Raw genomic sequence first — 22,914 nt, 5'->3', positions numbered from 1 at the left:
TTGCGCAGGTTACTCATGACTGTGAAACACGTGCCGTAATTAAACAAGCCAAGAGGTGAAACTTCTCTGTGGGCAAGGACAATGGCAGAAGGTTAAATACAGGGAGGAGTGGCAGGTTGATTATATCACCTTGCCACCATCTCACAATTGAATAGTGAAAAAAGACCGCATAGTAGATGAAAAGGGAACACTTTGCTACAGAAAGGGAAAGGGGGCCTCACTAAGGCAAAGGGTAGTTACAGATAGATAGTTTATGTTAAGGGGGGGCAGAGAGGGGGAATTGCAGACACTAATTTTGAGAAAACAAGGAGATGAAGGCCATGAAGAGAAGGATGGAAGAGCCCCAGAACAGTGTGGTGATTAGATGTCCACAGAGCAAGCTGGAATGAGTTTGGGGGTGCCCCTCCCACAGGGTCGAAAGTTTACAGCGAGGAAGATGATGAGCCTTCATCCCACAACCACCCCCACAACTCAGTACACATACGCAAGGGGGGAGGGACTGCATGCTAATGCGGTCTCATGAATATAATTAATATGTATCCAAATTCCTGCAAACTATTGATTATGTATTAGTTCAGCCTATATCTGTTGCACATTTTGTCCTAACGGTGTGCAAGTAAGGTGAAGCTATCCCCCATGCACCAGGGTGTATGCGCATCACTCATTAAACATACCTGCTTTATAACTGCTTCGTGGTTATGGAGTTGGATTACGCAAGTCACAATGGCAAGTATTATGTGCTTACCATGGTGAAAGCAAACACTGGGTGGCTTGACACATACACAGTACCCATACTACCACCTGAAACACCGCACTGAATCTTGAGAAGCAAGTCCTATGGTGACATGGCACCCAAGAAAGATATGAATCTGAAAATGAGACACAATTCAAACGTTTCCGTGACATGGCACCCAAGAAAGATATGAATCTGAAAATGAGACACAATTCAAACATTTCCTTATAAAAACATTGGGTTTATCATATCCCCTACAGTGACCAGCTTCTGGTAAAATTGAACAATGGGTTGTTGAAAGCTATGTTGAAAGCAATAGATGGTGGAACACTGAAGCACTGGGAGAAGCATTGGGCAGAAGCCACTTGGTTGGTCAGTATGAGAAGATCTGTCAATCATGAGGGTCCTAGCCAATCCAGCCCCCTGCACAATGTAGAGAGAGATAAGATCCCTGTAGTACATGTAAAGAACATGTTGGGAAAAGCCGTTTGGGTCCTTCCAGCCTCTGGAAAGGGCAAACCACTTGGTGAAATATTTTTTGCCCAGGGACCTGGGAGCACTTGGTGGGTGATGCAGAGAGATGGGCATGTTCAATATGTACCACAAAGGAATTTGAGGTTTGGGCAGTGCAGTCAGTAATTCTATGTATATATATATAAATAGATCCGTGTGTGTCATACATTTTAATTTTTGTTTATTTATATGTATTTTAAGCATATTATAGCGATGTAGAATAAGAGATGGAATGGGATGGTTTGGTAATATTTTTTCTATTGGTATTTCTCATCATATCATCATGTGGAGCACAGAGAAGAACTACACATCCCAGAGGACCTCAGTTTCAATTAGACTGTATTATATTGTGTATTCTTGCATCCCAACATCATAGTTAGTAAGGTAAGTCTTCCTCCTTAGATTGTTGCTGCTGCTCTGTTTGTTTCCCTGAGCCCAGCTCCCATCTCCCTACCCCCTTTCCCTTCCCATTTTTGGGGGGCAGGGAGCCCAAAAGACTGCTAACCCCCTGTCACGGACATAGTTTGATCTAGATAACACCGTGACACTCTCCTGTATGGATGCTTCAATTCAGAACTCCCTTCGAAGCTCTTCCCACACTCAGGACACTTTCAGGGTCTCTCTTCCGTGTGGATGCACTGATGGCACTTCAAAGCACGCCTCATGGCAAAGGTCTTCCCACACACAGAGCACTTATATGGTCTCACTCCTGTGTGGATGCGCTGGTGCACCTTCAATTCAGAGCTCCTTTTGAAGCTCTTCCCACACACAGGACACGTATAGGGTTTCTCTCCTGTATGGATGCGCTGGTGCAGCTTCAAATCATAGCTGCTTTTGAAGCCCTTCCCACACTCAGTGCACTTAAATGGTCTCTCTCCTGTGTGGATGCGATGGTGGTACTTCAAAACAGAACTGTTTTTGAAGCTCATCCCACACTCAGAGCACTTATATGGTCTCTCTCCTGTGTGGATGCGCTGGTGCCATTTCAATTCATAGCTGTTTTTGAAGCTCTTCCCACATTCATTGCACTTATATGGTCTCTCTCCTGTGTGGATGCGCTGGTGGCGCATCAAATGAGAATGACGTTCGAAGCTCTTCCCACATTCAGTGCACTTAAATGGTCTCTCTCCTGTGTGGATGCGCTGGTGCGATTTCAATTCATAGCTGCTTTTGAAGCTCTTCCCACATTCAGTGCACTTAAATGGTTTCTCTCCTGTGTGGATGCGATGGTGGTAGGCGAGTTGGGAATTATATTTGAAGCACTTCCCACACTCAGTGCACTTATATGGTCGCTCTCCTGTGTGGATGCGATGGTGGTCGGTGAGGTAGGAACTCCTTTTGAAGCTCTTCCCACATTCAGTGCACTTAAATGGTCTCTCTCCTGTGTGGATGCGCTGGTGTGATTTCAATTCATAGCTGCTTTTGAAGCTCTTCCCACATTCAGTGCACTTAAATGGTCTCTCTTCTGTGTGGATGCGCTGGTGTGATTTCAATTCATAGCTGCTTTTGAAGCTCTTCCCACATTCAGTGCACTTAAATGGTTTCTCTCCTGTGTGGATGTGATGGTGGTAGGCGAGTTGGGAATTATATTTGAAGCACTTCCCACACTCAGTGCACTTATATGGTCGCTCTCCTGTGTGGACACGTTGGTGCCTTTTGAGTTTATAACTATCTTTGAAGTTCTTCCCGCACTCAGCACACTTGTACAGTCTCTCTCTTCTGTGGATACACTGGTGGGAAGTGAGGTTCCCAGTGTCCATGAAATTCTTTCCACAATCAGAGCACTCAAAGGCTCTCTCTCCTGTGTACATGCACTGCTGGCCAGTTGGGTGGACTCTCCTTTTCATGCTCTCTGCAGAATCACAGAACTCGTAATGCCTCTTTGCTGAGTCCATGCACTGGCGGTTAGTGATGCTGGAATCTGTTTTAAAGCTTTTCTCACACTCAGTGCACGGATTCTGCTTTTTCATCTGGCACGCATCCTTGCTCCTGGTTTCCTCAGGCTGCTTTGGACCTATGGTGAAGTCCACTGGCTTCCTCAATGTCATTCCCAGATGCGTTCCCAGGGGCTTCTTGATGTGCTCACCCTGACCTTGCTGCAGGCCTTCCTGGACACCCCTTCTGATTTCTTCCACAGAGATGTGACCCCACTGTCTATCTGCTACACAACTTCTCTGCAGAACCTCCTTTGCATTTTTGATCCCACCAGCTGCCGGATGACAGAGAAAATGCAGCAATAGCACACGGTGCCCAAAATAAAACAAAGGCAGAGAAGGCTCTTACAGCCCCAACATTCCCATTCCCTCCACCACCTCACCTGGGCTGAGGTCTCCTGGCATGGCCTCAGGGCTACGCACATCTGGGATCCAGGGGTCTTCCCCACTTTCAAGCAGGGAGATCACCACGGGCTTGGGGCCTGGAAATGGAGCTTCAGGGAGAGAAACAGGGAACAAGAGAGCATTTCCCTCATTCTGGCACAGTGCCTGTTCAACAGCTCACTCTGTCTCCCTCCCCAAGGAGAAACCACCATTTGGGCCTGAATGACACCACGCCTAAAGCTTCCCTTGGAGCAAAGAATGCTTTGACGTCTCTGAACATCATGAAGGGATATTTTTTCATTCAAATTAACTTTACAACAGCTTATTTATTTTCTTACAATCTACCAGAGGTCAAGGCATCAAAATGTTGACGGCAATTGCATGGAAAATCATAAATTCCAAAGCCGTAACCAGGGAGTCATCTGAGAGTTGGAGCTGGTGGCACCATGCAACACACAACACAAGGGCTGGTTTTCTCCCTCCTGGCTGATGCCTGCTTGCCAGCAATGACTGTGCAGCTTTGATCACAGTGCCGTGCATACTAATCCCTTCTGAAACTCATGCTTCTCAGTATCTCCTTTCTTGCAGGCACTGTGTTCTTAGTCAATATGTAGCTGCATGGCCATTATCCAAGGCCCGGCTTGCAGAGGCTCATTCTGCACAGTCAAAGGTGCCCTAACAAGGAGGAAAGGCAGACAAGCTCTCACCCAGCGAGGCCACGCACTGGTACGTCTCCAGCATCACATCTCGGTAGAGCGCTCGCTGCGCAGGGTCCAGCAGCGCCCACTCCTCCCTGCTGAAATACACGGCCACCTCCTCAAAGCTCACAGGCTCCTGCAAGCAAAGAAGCACCTTGCTGGGAACAGCCAAGGCCCAGGCAAACAGCTCGCACAGTACAGAACCTCCCATCCCAGCCGCTTCTCTGTCCCCAGCACACACATGCTGCGTGAGGGCATTTCCCTCTTCCCCTGCATTCACATCCCTGGCCATTTGGCCTCTCCTGCCTGCTTCCCCAACCCCTACCTCAGCTAGATGTGTTGCAGCCATTTGCTGCTCTCCTGCAGGCTGGGATGATCACGGCTGGAAGGCAGAAGTTGAACTGGAGCCTGCAGGGAGAAGAGAAATGGCAGGGGAGCTGTGAGAGAATGCAGCAGTCCCAGTCCCAGACCAGCCCTTCTGCAGGGCACAGCCTCGGCTTACAGAGGAAGACAATGAGCTGCAGCACAGGAAACAGTCTGGCTCAAAGAGATGAACCGTCACAAAGCTGTCTCAAACTGGGAGGCTGAAACAACTGGTAGCTGACACTTAGTTCAACAGCCGAGACTGAGCTGGGACTAAAGAGAAAGCAAGGCAAGGAGGCAGCCATCTTACCCCAAATCAGGGAGCAGCCCAAGTGCCCCTCCAGCTCTGCTGCACAGCAGCAGGCTACACTGGAGGACCGCCCTCAAGCAGGGCTGTCTCTGCAGCTCACACCTGCACAGAGATACCTTGCAGCTTGACGTCAAGACTCCTTCTCAAAACAGACTTTCTGTAAGACACCTGTGGTTACTTTGGAGCTTTCTTGTGTTCTCTAAGGTTCAGCCTTAGAGGGACTGTGCAGGTATGATTCATTCCACACAAACCCTTGAGCACGCTTGGGACTAGGAGAGGATCCAGCCACATCCTAATGAACAGCGATGCAAGAAACAGAGGCTCTGGTGGAATTTAGAACAAAGGGGGGCTAGAGGGAGATAGTTATATGTAGTTTGTAGGTGGGAAAAGGAATGATCTAGTTAGAATAACAAGGAATGGAGACAATGGCTCTGGGAGAGCAGGAAGGATGCAGATAAGAAGTGAGATCTCCCTGAGACACCTGGGGAGGAGAGGATTAGAAGTTTAAATATCAGAAGAGGAGTTGCATCTCCCTGATAAGATGGGCGATAATAAGAGGGGGGTCTGCATGCAAAAGAACTATTAAATATGTATCAGAATTTCGAGAACTCATTCACTATGTATTAGATGTACCTATATCTATGTCACGATTTTACAAATCGGTGTGCAAGTTTGGTTGGAGCTATCCCCCTTGCACCCGGCACTGCACAACACTGGAATAAACATACCTGCTTTATAACCCATCTCTGGATTATAGAGTTTGATTCCGCAATCACTAGCACCTTACCTCTGTGGGCTAAAGACACGAGAAAGAAAGGGGAACTACTCTGAGCCTCGTGACTCGATGGGAATGCCACCTGTAGGTGTGTGTGTATCCCTACCCTCTATGCAGTAAATAACCAAGTGTATCCAGCCACCTCCGATCCTGTTTGTCACTACTAAATCACTACAGCATATCCCTATTATATCAACAAATATAAGCCTGTTTCTCCCTTAGGAGTGTATACTGTGTTTCGATCCACCTGTGACCAATGGGGAAAGTCTGTAGGATGGCAAGAAGGGAAACAAACTGACAACAAGAGACATTAAGTGCATCCCAAACTCTTCTGTGAATGACTGCTTATTGTCTACCTTTGCTGCAGGAATGGGAAAAGGGAGTTTTATTGGAGGTCTGAGTGGTGATAAAGTTGAGAATATACAACAAGGACAGTCTGTGCCAACTGGGGATCTTTAGACTGACAGCAAGCACGCCTAAAGGGGATGGCTACCCAGGAAAGAGCTGCAGAAATACTGTTAGAATATGGTATGGCCATCCAACCATCCAGCAGGAGGTGCAGAAAAGCACCTGGTTCATGGAAGAACACTGAATGCAGCCCCCAACACACAAACACAGCAAGCCTCAGCGCAGATGGCAGCTGCCAGCAGAGGAGCCTGCTAGAGCACTGCCTATACAGATCCGTGAGAGGAACACCTGGTGGCAAATGGATTAAATCCTCTGGCAGATGTCTGTACATCCTCTCAGGAGTGGAAGTAGCCTTGGGCTTGCTGAAATCAACCAAGCCCTCATAAAAGGGTTGGGAAAAGTACTTTGTGAAGGAAAATGATGTAGTTCTCAAAACCACCTGCTGCTGATGTTACCTAAAAGTGATGAGGGCTCACATTCCTTGTGTAAGGAAGTGCAAAATGGCGAGGAGTCAACTGGATTTTACACACTTCTCAAATAAACAGGATGGCTTACTTAAACACAGAAACAAATCAACAAAACATCCAAAAAACTCCTGAAAAGAGAGAGTATCTGACAGCACTGCAGCCAAACCAGCCTGTGACGGTCACTTCCACAACCAGACAATGCTGTGCTGGGAATTTTAACTCAACCAGGAAGGCAACTTATCAAATAGTAGCAGCTCAAAACAGAACAATTAAGGCAATAAACAACCACGTGGTTACAACAGCCTTGTTGAGCCCTTGTTAGAGCACTCCATGATACCTGCATTACATCAATGAATACATTCCTCCCTCTCTCTTCAGCTGAGCACGCAGACTGCGCTCACTGCCAGGGGACGCTCTCAGCAGCGCGTGCCCTTTGCAGAAGGCACCTGGGCTGTGCTTTACTGAACTGCTGCTGCTCGGCCGTGTTCTCAACGCGTGCTCCAGTCAGCCCACAGGCTGCCAGCTTCTCATCGTCTGTTCCAGAGCCCAGTGCCGGAGCTGCTGCAGATGCTGAACGTGCTCAGGGCCCGCAGCTGTGCGCTCAAGGCATCTGCAGCTGCCGGGACAGACTCAACAAAAGCCTTGCCAAGGGTTTGCACAACCCCAGCTGAGGCATCAGGCAAGCGCTCAGCAAACAAAAGGTAACGCCATTTCAAGGGTCGCCAGAGGCACGTGTTGCCCGCAGGGTCCCCGAAGGGAAGCTGGGGGTTGCCGGGGAGGAGGAGGAGCAGGGGGAGTGGAAATTCCCTCTTGGAGGTTTCACATTAAGACACTCCAAAGGAGGCATCGGGGAGTTTAAAACTTCCATCAATCCACGCGTGCAGAGCGAGGCCGTCTCGTGTCCCCCATGACCCAGGGGAAGAACTGCAGTCCCAGTTGCTCTGTGTTACAGAGATCCAACCGGGCAGCAGAGCACGCTGACCTCCTCTGCTCCCTTCCTCACTGTCCCAGCTCCCAGCCCGTTCCCGTGCCCCTCGGAGCCCAGCCCGGGCTGCATAAACTGCTGCCCTGGTTGCAGCCCGTCTGGGCCAGCAAACCTGCTGCGCTGAGTGGGAGCTGGAGCCGGGACCAGGGTCCCGCCTGGGGTACGGCAGTGCGGGTTCCGCCCCGTCCGAGGCCGCTCCCCGCTCCTCTCCCGGCGCTGCTGGCAGGGGGCAGGAAGCGTGCGCTCCTCTGCACGAGCCACGAAGGGCACCTACCTTGGGTGCGGAGCAGGCTGCTCCCAGCTCTGGTGCAGGTAGCCGGGCTCCTCGGAGTCACGTAGAGCAGAGGACGCCGAGTGCCCTGAGCCCGGAGCTGGCCGCAGGACGGCCTTGGTGCACCTCCTGCCACCGCGGTGCTGCCCGGATGGCTTCCAGACAGGCTCTCGCTTCTTCCGCACGGGCTCAGGAAAGCAGGAATTCCCACATCGAGCACGCCCGGAGCTCGTTCTCATGGCACATCTGCCCTCGGGGGAGGGCGATGGGAGGGGTGTAGGGGAGGACGGTTTGAGGGAGGGAGGAATGGGGGCTGTGTTTTGTTACGCTAATGAAGCATCGCTTTCTGCCGGCTCTTTGCTTCCTTCGGTGGGGACATTCGCACACCCTTGTGGTCAGGCATCCCTCCCTTGCTGTCCTGGCGTTCCTTTCACTCCTCTCACCCTTCAGCCCAAGCACGATGCCTTCCAACGCAAGTGCGACACCCTCCAGTCCGAGCACAGCACTCTTCAGTCCGAGCATAATGCCCTCCGGTCCGAGCACAACACTCTTCAGTTCGAGCACAACACTCTCCAGACTGAGCACAGTGCCCTCCGGACTGTGCACAACACTCTCCGGACTGAGTATAACGCCCTCCGGTCCGAGCATAACGCCCTCCGGTCTGGGTACAACACTCTCCAGTCCAAGTACGATGCCCTCCAGTTTGAGCGCTACACCCTCCAGCCCAAGCACAATGCCTTCCGATCCAAGAGTGACACCTTCCAGTTCAAGTATGACACTCTCCAGTCAGAGCACAGTGCCCTCCGGAACAAGCACAACACTCTCCAGACTGAGCAGAACGTCCTCCAGTCTAAGAATAACACCCTCCAGATCGAGTGTAAAACCCTCCGATCCGAGTGCAACACCCTCCAGTGGAAGTACAACAACCTCCAGACTGAGTTCAGTGCCACCCAGTTCGAGCGGAACACTCTCCGAAACCAGCTATGTGCCCTCGGGGGTGAACTGAATGTATTTAACCAACTACCAGGGACACATGTAGTACAATTTGACCAGCCACGGGGGGAACATGTAGTCCAGTTTGACCAGCCACTGGGGGCGCGTGTAGTCCAATTTGACCAGCCACCGGGGGCACATGTAGTCCAATCTGACCAGCCACCGGGGGCACGTGTAGTCCAATTGGACCAACCATCGGGGTCACCAGATATAATGTTGGTTGCTCCTGTAAGAGGGCGAAAGACAAAACGAGTTTCAACTCGGTTAGAGAAAATGCAGAAGGAGTTAGAAGAGCGGAGGAAGTTAGGAGAGCAGGGGGACTCAGGAGAGCAGGGGGAGTCAGAAGAGCAGGGGGAGTCAGAAGACCAGAGGAAGATGGAGGAGCAGAGGATGTTAGAGGAGCATAAGAAGAAGTTAGATGAGCAGAGGAAGTTGGAAGAGCAGAGGAAGTTAGGAGAGAGGAAAAAAAAAGGAGGGTTACCTGGAGGAAATAATAGAAGAGACAGAGTCAGAAGAAGAAGAGGAGCCAAAAGCTAGATTTTCTTTACGAGAATTTCTCAAGTCCAAACTTATAGATGGGGCAGCCTCATCAACACAGTTGCCACCATCAACACCTGGGACTCTTGATAGAGCAAAAGGCAAGCAAAGTATTAGGACCATTATTGATCGATCTTTTAAACTGAGTGAATTTCGAGATCTAAGCCAAAAGAACATATGGTCACTTGGTTACTTCGCTGCTGGAACAATGGTGCCAACAGTGCATGGCTCGATGGCAGTGAAGCTCGCCAACTGGGTAGCATTTCCAGGGATTCACGTGTGGACAGAGGTATTGGCACATGCCAAAATCAGTCCTACACCCTCTGGAAGCAGATGTTGATAGTGGTAAGAGATAGATTCCCCTTTAAACGGGACTTGGAGCCTGAGAAAAAGAAATGCACTTATATAGAGAAAGGTATCCAATTTTTGAAAGAAAGTGCTCTGGTGGAAATGCTATACAGCCCCCACTTCAATCATAACGATCCAAACCAATTACATGATCCTGAAACAGTCTGTGTTCCACGACAAATGTGGCGTGACTTTACAAAGGCAGCTCCAGAAAAGCATGTCAGTGCACTTGCATTAGTATATGGCAAAGGGGAAAGGAAACACCTTGGGAATGAACTAATTAGCAGACTTCAGGAACTTGAATTATTTATAAGCGCTACAGAAGTTAATCTGTATACTTCAGCCATTGTCAAAATTGTGGAAAGATTAAACAAGATTGAGGGAACACAAAGTGATATTATTGACAAATTGGCTAACGTGCCTGATGTAGATGAATCCATGGTGGTACCAGATGATGGAGACCAGGATTTCCACGATCACCTATTGAGAGAGCTAAACAACGTGAGTTCCTCTCGACTTGTATCATCAAAAATCTCAACCATAAAAAAGAGACGTCCTCGTATTCAAGCAAATGACAATGATAAGACTACACGTCTTGCCTTGTTGTATTTCCTCTGTTGTCATGGGGAGGACATGAAGAAGTGATGTAATTCATCCACTTCTGCACTTCAGGCACAAGTGAAAGAATTACAATGCAAAACAACCAGTAAGGTGAACTCTTCAAAAAAGGGGAGAGTTCCAGTTGCTGCAAGTCAACGAGGTAAACAATAGAGGGGCCCTTCCCCCCGCCAGGGGGGGGAAAGGGACAACAGAGTATACTGGACTGTGTGGATTAAGTGGCCTGGCACATCTCAACCACAGAAATATAAAGCCTTGGTGGACACTGGTGCACAATGCACCCTAATGCCCTCAAGTCACCAAGGGACACAACCAATATATATACATGGAGTGACTGGGGGTTCCCAAGAATTGACTATGTTGGAGGCCGAAATAAGCCTCACTGGTAAAAACTGGCAGAGACACCCTATTGTGACTGGTCCAGAGGCTCCATGTATATTGGGAATCGATTACCTTAGGATGGGATATTTAAGGATCCCAAGGGGTATCGATGGGCCTTTGGGATAGCCGCTGTAAACACAAATGGTGTTAAGCAGCTGTCAACTTTACCTGGTCTGTCAGATGATCCTTCTGCTGTGGGGTTGCTCCAGGTAAAAGACCAAGAGGTACCAATTGCCACCAAAGTGGTTCACAGAAGGCAGTACCGCACCAATAGGGACTCATTGCTCCCCATTCATAAGTTAATTCGCCAATTAGAAAATCAGGGAGTGATTAGCAAAATTCACTTGCCTTTTAGCAGCCCCATATGGCCAGTGCGTAAAACCAGTGGAGAATGGAGGCTGACGGTAGATTACCGTGGCCTGAATGAAGTTACACCTCCATTAAGTGCTGCTGTACCAGACATGCTAGAACTCCAGTATGAATTGGAGTCAAAAGAAGCTAGGTGGTATGCCACCTTTGATATTGCTAATGCCTTCTTTTCCATCCCATTGGCTGCAAAATGTAGGCCACAGTTTGCTTTTACCTGGAGAGGTATTCAGTATACCTGGAACCGTTTACCCCAGGGGTGGAAGCACAGCCCAACAATTTGCCATGGATTGATCCAAGCTGTTTTGGAACAGGGTAATGCTCCTGAACACTTGCAGTATATTGATGACATTGTAGTGTGGGGCCATACAGCAGCAGAGGTTTCCAAGAAAGGGAAACATATAATCCAAATTCTTTTGAAAGCTGGTTTTGCCATTAAGCGCAGCAAGGTGAAGGGGCCTGCCCAGGAAATCCAGTTCTTAGGTATAAAATGGCAAGATGGACGTCGTCACATCCCAGCAGATGTGATTGACAAAATCACTGCTATGTCTCCGCCCACAAATTAAACAGAGACCCAATCTTTTCTGGGAGTAGTGGGCTTTTGGAGAATGCATGTCCCAAACTACAGCCACATAGTGAGCCCTCTCTATCAGGTAACACGGAAGAAGAATAATTTCTCATGGGGTCCTGAGCAGCAGCATGCTTTTGAGCAGATAAAACAAGAAATAGCCCGTGCCGTGGCCTTGGGGCCGGTACGGACGGGACAGGATGTGAAGAACATCCTCTACACTGCTGCTGGAGAGAAAGGTCCCACCTGGAGTTTGTGGCAAAGAGCCTCAGGAGAGACCCGAGGCCGACCCCTAGGATTTTGGAGTCGAGCATATAAAGGGTCTGAGGAGCGCTACACTCCGACTGAGAAGGAGATCTTAGCCGTGTATGAGGGGGTTCGAGCTGCTTCTGAAGTAGTTGGGACAGAGGTTCAGCTTCTTCTAGCACCTCGCTTGCCAGTAATAAACTGGATGTTTAAAGGACAGGTTCCCTCCACCCATCATGCTACTGATGCCACTTGGAGTAAGTGGATTTCATTAATTACTCAACGAGCTCGAATGGGAAAACTCAGCCGTCCTGGAATTCTAGAAGTGATCATGGACTGGCCTGAGAGTAAAAAAATTGAAACACCACCTACAGAAGAGGTATCACGTGCTAAAGAGGCACCACCATACAATGAGCTACCAGAAAACGAAAAGAAATTTGCCCTATTCACAGACGGATCATGTCGTATTGTAGGGAAGCATCGCAGATGGAAAGCTGCTGTATGGAGCCCCACACGACAAGTTGCAGAGGCCTCTGAAGGTAAAGGAGAATCAAGTCAATTCGCAGAGGTAAAGGCTGTTCAGCTGGCTTTAGATGTGGCTGAACGGGAGAGGTGGCCAATGCTTCATCTTTATACTGATTCATGGATGGTGGCAAATGCCTTATGGGGGTGGTTGCAACAGTGGGAGGATGATAATTGGCAACGAAAGGGTAAACCTGTTTGGGCTGCTGAACTGTGGAAAGACATTGCTGCCCGAATAAGGAACATTGTTGTAAAGGTGCGCCATGTAGATGCTCATGTGCCTAAAAGTAAGGACACTGAAGAACATAAAAATAACCATCAGGTTGATCGAGCTGCCAAAATTGAGGTGGCTCAAATAGACTTGGACTGGCAGAACAAGGGTGAATTATTCCTAGCTCGGTGGGCCCATGAGACTTCAGGTCATCAAGGAAGGGATGCAACATATAAGTGGGCCAGAGACTGAGGGGTGGACTTAACCATGGACGCTATTGCTCAGGTTATTCATGATTGTGAAACATGCACCATAATTAAACAAGCCAAGAGGATGAAACCTTTTTGGGGGGAAGGGCGATGGCAAAAGTATAAATATGGAGAAGCATGGCAGGTTGATTATATCACTGTCATGGTTTTGTAATTTTGTAATTTTGCTATCAGTATTCCACATCATAACATCATGTCAAGTATGGATACTTCTGTTGAATGTGCAGTCCACAGAAGAAGACTACATATCCCAGAGAACAACAGGAGTAACAATAAGTCACAGGACCAGGACTCTATATAATCTCGTTCCCAGGCTGGAGTGCCCTCCTTCTTCTCTCGAACTTCTCGGAGAGTGGGAAGCGTTCCAGCCGTGTCGCCTAGAGTTCACAGTAGGCCTCTCGGTTTTCGGAGACTCTCTCTCTCTCTGTTTCGTTCGATTTTGTTAGCCTTAATTATATTATATTGTGTTATCTTGTATTTCGATATCATATTTAGTAAAATAAGTTTTTCCTCCTTAGATTGTCGCTGTTTTATCCCACTCCCCTTTTCCCCCTCCTTTCCAGGCCCCGGGGGGGGGCGTGGGGTGGCTTCCCCTGTCACGGGCATAGGTAAATCTAAGTAACCCGTGACAGATTTTTTGGTGGAGAATGCGGGCATAGAGCTTTTTAGCTTTTAGAACAACTCTCTCTTTGCTCTTAAAGAGCTTCGTTACGGGAGTGTTGGGAGTGTTATCTTTCCGTAGCTGCTCACAGAGAACGTGACCTTGAAATACCAGACAAATTGTCAACATTAAGGGCTGCTGCACATTCTCAGCATTGCTATCTAACTTTTGTGTAGAAAACAAAAGGGATTTCTTTCTCCCTTAGAGCAAAGCTAGCTAGCTCTGACTTTTACAGAGCCTGCCAGCTATGAATCCACTCTTCATCCCAGTTGCTCTGTTTAAGGGATTGAAAGCAATTATGATCTTCTTAAAGTATTGGTCAACTATTAACACCATAATTTGGTGTTGTGGAATTGTGCAGATATATAGCCTAATAAGGTGGATACTGATGGAGACACCTGCCTGGTACTTTTACGAGATGTGGTATGGTCAGAATTTTGGCATCTACACCTCAGATGGAATTGTGAATCTTACAAATACTTGCATCCCAGATGGAACAGGCAATTTTACAAACACCACCATGTTTAATTCATTGTACAGGCTAAAAAAACCCTTTTTATTTAGGTTGTACTCTCAGATTTCCACACGCTTTTCAATAACTGAGATAGGGTTCATACTTGCATTCATGTTATCACTATCAATGCATGCATATATGTTCCTATGCATTCGTTCTATGCGGAAGTCCCCTCCAGAACCAGAGAATGATGACTGGCAGGGAATATGGAAAGGTTTAGGAAAAGTCTTAGAAGCATGGGGACCCGCAGTGTCATGGGATTTCACTCTTGAACACCTAAGGGACCCTAAGAAATTGAGTATTTGGGTCAGAGATCTAAGGAGGTAAACCTTATGTGGGGTTTGGCTTATGCATACCGTGCTTTGTATCATACTATTCTGGAGAGAGAGAGTTTCCGATCTGAGATTCAAGCCCAAGTTAATTCTGATCAGTCACAGGAGGCATCAGTAGCAATATCAGTTGCCCCTGTGGAAGGCAAGAAATGGAAACGGGTGTCCATGCGTCTAGAACGAAAAGAAGGAGAAGCACAGGGGGGGGCTGCAGAAGACCCAGGTGCCGGGCATGGAGCAGTACCGAAAAAAGCAAAGGCAAAAACCAAGAGGCATGAAGAAGAGACTGATGATGAGGAGGAAATCACCTATTGTCGACCTCTGAAGCTGACTGAAATCCAAGGCTCAAGAAAGGAGTTCACACGGCGTCAAGATGAAGGTATCCTTGCTTGGTTGCTTCGCTGCTGGGACAACGGGGCCAACAGCTTGTCTCTAGATGGTAATGAAGCTCGCCAACTAGGAAGCATTGCCCAAGATGCAGGTATCGACAGAGGGATTAGCAGATGTTCGGATGGAGCTGCCACTCTCTGGTTGCGGCTGTTAGAAGCCGTGAGGGAAAGGTACCCCTATAAGGATGCTTTGAAGCCTAAATTTGATAGTTGGAATACCGTCCAAAAAGGTATTCAGCGCCTGAGGGAATTGGCCATGGCGAAAATGTTGTACAGCCCTGATCCAAGCGAACTTGACCCTGAGAGAGTGAGGGCCGATCCTGACATGTGGCAGAAAATCACAAGTACAGCACCAGAGAGAATTGCACAGTCATTGGTATCAGGATCTAAAGGATTCGTGGACAGATGGCCCCGAGTTGTTGAGCTGATTATAATGCTTCAAACCATCGATCAGCAGCTCCCCCAACTGCATGCCGCAGTTTCTGCCATCTCACGGCTAGAAAACCGAGTAGATGAAATGTGCAAGAAATTGTTTCCATCAACTAATTGTAATGATCCTGTAATAGTATCAGAAACAACTGATGAAGGTCAGTCCTCGTACGGGCCACCAGGTCTAATGAAGGATCTGATCAAACTAGTCCAGTCCTACTCCCCACCTGCATCATCAAAAGTCTCAGCTGTTAAACGCACACGCTTCCCAGCTCGAGCAAAGAACAACAGTACGATTGCACCGCGTGTTTCCATGTGGCGCTACCTACGTGACCGTGGAGAAGACATGAGGAAGTGGCATGATCAGCCTACTTCTGCACTACGAGCACGGGTGAAAGAACTGCTAGACATACCAACCACCAGTGGAGTTGCTCCAGTCATCACAGGTAACCAATAGAGGGGCCCTGCCCTCAGTCAGGGGAGGGAAAGGGATAATAGAGTTTATTGGACTGTGTGGATTCGATGGCCTGGCACATCAGAACCACAGGAATATAAGGCGCTGGTGGATACCGGTGTACAGTGCACCCTAATGCCCTCCAGTCATGAAGGGACAGAATCAATCCATATTTCTGGAGTGACTGGGGGCTCTCAAGAATTGACTGTGCTGGAGGCTGAAATAAGCCTCACTGGCAAAGACTGGCAAAAACATCCTATTGTGACTGGCCCAGGGGCTCCATGTATACTGGGTATTGATTACCTCAGAAGGGGGCATTTCAAGGATCCTAAGGGGTATCGATGGGCCTTTGGGATAGCTGCTGTAGACATGGACAACATTAAGCAGCTGTCTGTTTTGCCTGGCCTGTCAGAGGACCCGTCTGTTGTGGGGCTGCTACGAATAAAAGAGCAGCAGGTACCGGTTGCTACAAAGACAGTGCACAGACGGCAGTATCGCACCAACAGGGATTCCTTGCTCCCCATTCATGATTTGATTCGCCAGTTGGAGAATCAGGGAGTGATCAGTAAAACTCACTCACCTTTTAACAGTCCCATATGGCCAGTGCGTAAAGCCAGTGGAGAATGGAGGCTGACAGTAGACTACCGTGGCCTGAATGAGGTCACACCCCCATTGAGCGCTGCTGTGCCGGACATGTTGGAACTCCAGTACGAGCTGGAGTCAAAAGCAGCCAAATGGTATGCCACCATTGACATTGCCAATGCCTTCTTTTCTATTCCTTTGGCCGCAGAATGCAAGCCACAGTTTGCCTTCACCTGGAGGGGCATTCTGGAACATACTGGAACAGGGTGGTGCTCCTGAACACCTGCAGTACATTGATGACATTGTTGTGTGGGGCGATACAGCAGAAGAAGTTTTCACAAAAGGAGAGCAGATAATCCGGATTCTTCTACAAGCTGGCTTTGCTATTAAGCGAAGCAAAGTAAAAGGACCTGCCCAGGAAATTCAGTTCTTAGGTATAAAGTGGCAGGATGGACGTCGTCACATCCCAGCAGATGTGATCAACAAAATCACTGCCATGTCTCCACCAACTAGCAAGAAAGAGACACAATCTTTCCTGGGTGCAGTGGGCTTTTGGAGGATGCACATTCCAAACTACAGCCTCATTGTAAGCCCCCTTTATCAGGTAACGCGGAAGAAGAATGATTTTGCATGGGGCCCTGAGCAGCAGCAGGCTTTTGAACAGATTAAACAAGAGATAGCCCGTGCTGTAGCCCTGGGGCCAGTACGGACTGGACAGGATGTAAAGAACATCCTCTACACTGCTGCTGGAGAGAAAGGCCCTACTTGGAGATTGTGGCAAAGAGCCTCAGGAGAGACCCGAGGCCGACCCCTGGGATTCTGGAGTCGATCATATAAGGGGTCTAAAGAGTGCTACACTCCAACTGAGAAGGAGATCTTAGCCGCGTATGAGGGGGTTCGGGCTGCTTCTGAAGTAGTCGGGACTGAAACACAGCTCCTTTTGGCACCTCGACTGCCAGTGCTGAACTGGATGTTCAAAGGACAGGTTCCCTCCACCCATCATGCTACCGATGTCACCTGGAGCAAGTGGATTACGCTGATTACACAGCGAGCGCGAATGGGAAACCTCAATCGTCCAGGAATCCTAGAGGTAATCATGGACTGGCCTGAAGATAAAAAGTTTGGAACATCACCAGCAGAAGAGGTATCACATGCTAAAGAGGCCCCACCATACAACGAATTACCAGAAAATGAAAAGAAATATGCCCTATTCACTGACGGATCATGTCGCATTGTAGGGAAGCATCGCAAATGGAAAGCTGCTGTGTGGAGCCCCACACGACAGGTTGCAGAGGCCACTGAAGGTAAGGGAGAATCAAGTCAGTTTGCAGAGATAAAAGCTGTCCAGCTGGCCTTAGATGTTGCTGAACGGGAGAGGTGGCCAATGCTGTATCTTTATACTGACTCATGGATGGTGGCAAATGCCTTATGGGGGTGGTTACAGCGGTGGGAACAAAATAACTGGCAACGGAGGGGAAAATCTGTTTGGGCCGCTGAACTATGGAAGGACATTGCTTCCCGAACAAAGAATATGGTTGTAAAGGTGCGTCATGTGGATGCACATGTGCCCAAAAGTCGGGCTACTGAAGAACAACAAAACAACCATCAGGTAGATAAAGCTGCTAGAATTGAGGTGGCTCAAATCGACTTGGATTGGCAGAATAAGGGCGAATTATTTCTAGCTCGATGGGCTCATGAGACCTCAGGCCATCAAGGAAGAGACGCAACATATAAGTGGGCCAGAGACCGAGGGGTGGACTTAACCATGGACGCTATTGCGCAGGTTATTCATGATTGTGAAACATGTGCCATAATTAAACAAGCCAGAAGGATGAAACCTCTCTGGGAGGAAGGGCGATGGCAAAAGTATAAATATGGGGAGGCGTGGCAGGTTGATTATATCACCTTGCCACGATCTCGTAGTGGTAAGTGTTATGTACTCACTATGGTAGAGGCAACCACTGGGTGGCTTGAAACATACGCAGTACCCCATGCAACTGCTCGAAACACCATATTAGGTCTTGAGAAACAAGTCCTGTGGCGACATGGCACCCCAGAAAGAATTGAATCTGATAATGGGACACATTTCAAAAATTCTCTTATAAATACTTGGGCCAAAGATCATGGCATTGAGTGGATTTATCATATTCCCTACCATGCACCAGCTTCTGGTAAAATTGAACGATATAATGGGTTGTTGAAAACTATGTTGAAAGCAATGGGTGGTGGAACATTTAAGCACTGGGAGAAGAATCTGGCAGAAGCCACTTGGCTGGTCAATACTAGAGGATCTGTCAATCGTGATGGTCCTAGTCAATCTAGCCCCCTACACACTGTAGAAGGAGATAAGGTCCCTGTTATACATGTAAAGAACATGTTGGGAAAAGCTGTTTGGGTCCTTCCAGCTTCTGGAAAGGGCAAACCTATCCGTGGAACTGTCTTTGCCCAGGGACCTGGGTGCACTTGGTGGGTAATGCAGAAGGATGGGGATGTTCAATGTGTGCCACAAGGGAATTTGATGCTGGGGGAGTGCAGTCAATAATTTTATGTATCTATATATGTATATATATGTATATATTAACCATGATGTAATAATGTAGAATAAGGGGTGGAATGTCATGGTTTTGTAATTTTGTAATTTTGCTATCAGTATTCCACATCATAACATCATGTCAAGTATGGATACTTCTGTTGAATGTGCAGTCCACAGAAGAAGACTACATATCCCAGAGAACAACAGGAGTAACAATAAGTCACGGGACCAGGACTCTATATAATCTCGTTCCCAGGCTGGAGTGCCCTCCTTCTTCTCTCGAACTTCTCGGAGAGTGGGAAGCGTTCCAGCCGTGTCGCCTAGAGTTCACAGTAGGCCTCTCGGTTTTCGGAGACTCTCTCTCTCTCTGTTTCGTTCGATTTTGTTAGCCTTAATTATATTATATTGTGTTATCTTGTATTTCGATATCATATTTAGTAAAATAAGTTTTTCCTCCTTAGATTGTCGCTGTTTTATCCCACTCCCCTTTTCCCCCTCCTTTCCAGGCCCCGGGGGGGGGGGCGTGGGGTGGCTTCCCCTGTCACGGGCATAGGTAAATCTAAGTAACCCGTGACAATCACCTTGCCACGATCTCGCAGTGTTAAGCGTTATGTACTCACCATGGTGGAAGCAACCACTGGGTGGCTCGAAACATACGCAGTACCCCATGCTACCGCCCGAAACACCATATTAGGGTTGGAAAAGCAAATCCTGTGGCGGCATGGCACTCCAGAAAGAATTGAATCAGATAATGGGACCCATTTTAAAAATTCCCTTGTAACCACTTGGGCCAAAAATCATGGCATTGAGTGGATTTACCATATTCCCTATCATGCACCAGCTTCTGGTAAGATTGAACGATTCAATGGGTTGTTGAAAACTATGTTGAAAGCAATGGGTGGCGGAACATATAAAAATTGGGAGAACCATTTAGCAGAAGCCACCTGGTTGGTCAACACTCGAGGATCTAGTAATCGTAATGGTCCTAACCAATCCAGCTCCCTACGTACCGTGGAGGGAGATAAGGTTCCTGTAGTACACATAAAGAGTTTGTTGGGAAAAACAGTTTGGGTCCTTCCAGTGTCTGTAAAGGGCAAATCTCTCCGGGGTACTGTCTTTGCCCAGGGACCTGGGTGCACGTGGTGGGTGATGGACAAAAATGGGAATGTCCAATGTGTACCACAAGGGAATTTGATGTTGGGGGAGTGCAGCCAATGATTTTCTTGTAGATATATAGGTAGAGTCTCAGAAAATGTTTGACGAATGTCCAATTAGGTACAGGACTTAAGATAGAGTGGATTAATGTTAAGGAAACACTTTTTTCTATATAGCTTAATTAGGCATTCTGTAAGCAAGTTTTCCATCTGGACTCTATATCGTGCACTGGCCATGCATGTGTAGAGCACACATGGAAAGAAGTATAAGTCAAAAGGAAATCTGCAGTGGCGGCTGGGAAAGGATGAGTGCACCTTGATGTGGGGGACGCCCTACTAGTGCTGCCTTTCTCCTCCACTGCTGACATGTTTTCCTTTTTCTGGCAGTTTGGCCATTTTTCTCAAAATTAATAATTAATAGTGGGTTAGGTTATAGAGTTTTGTTCTCAACTTAGGGATTTGTATGGAATAAATATAAATTGTCAAGAAAATAAGGTTGCTGATTACTCACAACTATACGTATGAGTGTGTATGTATGTATAAACATAATGAAATGATGTAGAATAAGGGGTGGAATGTCATGGTTTAATAATTTTGTAATTTTGCTATCAGTATTCCACATCATAACATCATATAAAGCATGAATAATTTTACTGAATCTGCAACTTACAGAAGAAGACTACATCTCCCAGAGAGCAACACGATAGGTCACGGTACGTGGACTCTATATTAACTCTGTCGCAGACTAGACTGAGGTCTTTCGAGTTCTGGCGTTCAGGGGAGTGTGTGGGAGCCTTCAGCCGTTCGCCTAGATTCACAGTAGGCCTCTCGGTTACGGGACTCATTCTCTCTCCTATTTTGCTTGATTCATTAGCTCAATTTTCAATTTTCAATTATACTGTATTATATTGTTTTATCCGGTATTTCGATATAGTATTTAGTAAATAAGTGTGCCTCCTTAGATCGTTGCCGCTGTTTTCTTTTCCTAATTAACTTTTTCCTTTCGGCCTAGGGACCCTCTGGGGCCCACGGCCCCCTGTCACGGACGCAGGTGGATTTTTCGTTCAAACCGTGACAGCGGGACATGTTGGAACTCCAGTACGAGCTGGAGTCAAAAGCAGCCAAATGGTATACCACCACTGACATTGCTAATGCCTTCTTCTCCATTCCTTTGGCTGCAGAATGTCAGCTGTTGGGGTACTAAGCTGTCTTTGCAAGGATTTATGAGTGCATACAGTAGTTCTGAGTAGATGGAGTGTTCTAGAATAGCTGAGTAAGGCCTGCAGATTAAGAGTTAGTGGGTGGGGGGTTTAGTTAGGTGTGTGTAGAGGCTCTCTCGCGTGCATCAGGTTTTGCGTAGAGGGTGTACGCGTCTGCACAGGATTTAGGATGGTATATAAGGAGTGTGACGCAGTGAAAAAATGAGAGAAGACATCATGGCATCCATGTTTGTGTCTCTCCCCCGGAAAGTCAAGGTCCTGGGATAAGTCAGGTTAATTTGCAGATACGTCAGTAGGCCACAGTTTGCCTTCACCTGGAGGGGCATTCAGTATACTTGGAACCGTTTGCCCCAGGGGTGGATACACAGCCCAACCATTTGCCATAGGTTGGTCCAAACTGTACTGGAACAGGGTGGTGCTCCTGAACACCTGAAGTACATTAATGACATTGTTGTGAGGGGCGATACAGCAGAGGACGTTTTCACAAAAGGAGAGCAAATAATCCAGATTCTTTTACAAGCTATTAAGCAAAGCAAAAGGCCTGCCCAGGAAATTCAGTTCCTAGGTATAAAGTAGCAGGATGGACATAGTCACATCCCAACTGATGTGATCGAAAAACTCACTGCCATGTCTACATCAACTAGCAAGAATGAGACACAGTCTTTCCTGGGTGTAGTAGGCTTTTGGAGGATGCACCTTCCAAACTACAGCCCTACACCTTTATCAGGTAACACAGAAGAAGATTAGTTTTGGATAGGGCCCTGAACAGCAGAAGGCTTTTGAGCAGATTAAACAAGAGGTACCCTGTGCCGTGGCCCTGGGGCCAGTACGGATGGGACAGGATGTAAAGAACATCCTCTACACTGCTGCTGGAGAGAAAGGTCCCACTCGAAGTTTGTGGCAAAGAGCCTCAGCAGAGACCTGAGGCTGACCCCTGGGATTTTGGAGTTGAGCATACAAGGAGTCCGAAGAGTGCTACACTCCAACTGAGAAGGAGATCTTAGCTGCATATGAGGGTATTCAGGTTGCTTCCGAAGTAGTTGGTACTGAAACACAGCTCCTTCTGGCACCTTGACTGTCAGTGCTGAACTGGATGTACAAAGGAGAGGTTCCCTCCACCCATCGTGCTACTGATGCCACCTGGAGCAAGTGGATTGTGATGATTACACAATGAGCTCAGATGGGGAACCTCAGCCTTCCAGGGATCCTAGAGGTGATCATGGACTGGCCTGAAGGTAAAAAGTTTGGAACATCAGCAGCAGAAGAGGTGTCATAGTATCATAGTATCATAGTCTCATGCGGGTTGGAAGGGACCTTAGAGATCATCGAGTCCAACCCCCCGGGATTCGAGCCTCCTGTGTAGCAGAGCGGCACTTCTACCACTTGCGCCACAGGGGGGATTCACGTGCTAAAGAGGCCCCACCATACAACGAGCTTCCAGAAAATGAAAAGAAATATGCCCTGTTCTCTGATGGATCATGTCACATCGTAGGGAAGCATCGCAAATGGAGCCCCACACAACAGGTTGCAGAGGCTACTGAAGGTAAAGGAGAATCAAGTCAGTTTGCAGAGGTAAAGGCTGTCCAGCTGGCCTTAGATGTTGCTGAATGGGAGAGGTGGCCAATGCTTTCTCTTTATACTGACTCATGGATGGTGGCAAATGCCTTATGGGGGTGCTTACAGCAGTGGGAAAAAAGTAACTTGCAACGGAGGGGTAAACCTATTTGGGCTGCTGGACTGTGGAAAGAC

General features: G+C 47.8%; 2 protein-coding genes and 1 long non-coding RNA gene across 3 annotated transcripts in view; 1 reads left to right on the top strand and 2 right to left on the bottom strand.

The window, feature by feature from the left end:
• The window catches only part of LOC146756705 (uncharacterized), a 378,411-nt gene that overhangs the window by 68,282 nt on the left and 287,215 nt on the right, over positions 1-22,914 (bottom strand). The window lies entirely within an intron of this gene.
• On the bottom strand, positions 1,465-3,530 carry LOC146756722 (uncharacterized). Its single transcript, XM_085524013.1, has one exon. It carries the CDS (start codon positions 3,292-3,294, stop codon positions 1,858-1,860), a length of 1,437 nt encoding a protein of 478 aa, XP_085380139.1. The 5' UTR covers positions 3,295-3,530; the 3' UTR covers positions 1,465-1,857.
• Positions 3,301-19,347, top strand: LOC146756721 (uncharacterized). The gene is made up of 5 exons (XM_085524220.1): positions 3,301-3,479; positions 7,331-7,478; positions 8,523-8,611; positions 17,042-18,183; positions 18,909-19,347. Exons 1-5 carry the CDS (start codon positions 3,301-3,303, stop codon positions 19,178-19,180), a joined length of 1,830 nt encoding a protein of 609 aa, XP_085380346.1. The 3' UTR covers positions 19,181-19,347.

Source organism: Coturnix japonica, chromosome 26 (assembly GCF_054131305.1).
Source record: "Coturnix japonica strain WE chromosome 26, WE-NBRP24, whole genome shotgun sequence".
Taxonomy (NCBI): Eukaryota; Metazoa; Chordata; class Aves; order Galliformes; family Phasianidae; genus Coturnix; species Coturnix japonica.
This window is presented reverse-complemented; position numbering and strand designations above follow the sequence as displayed.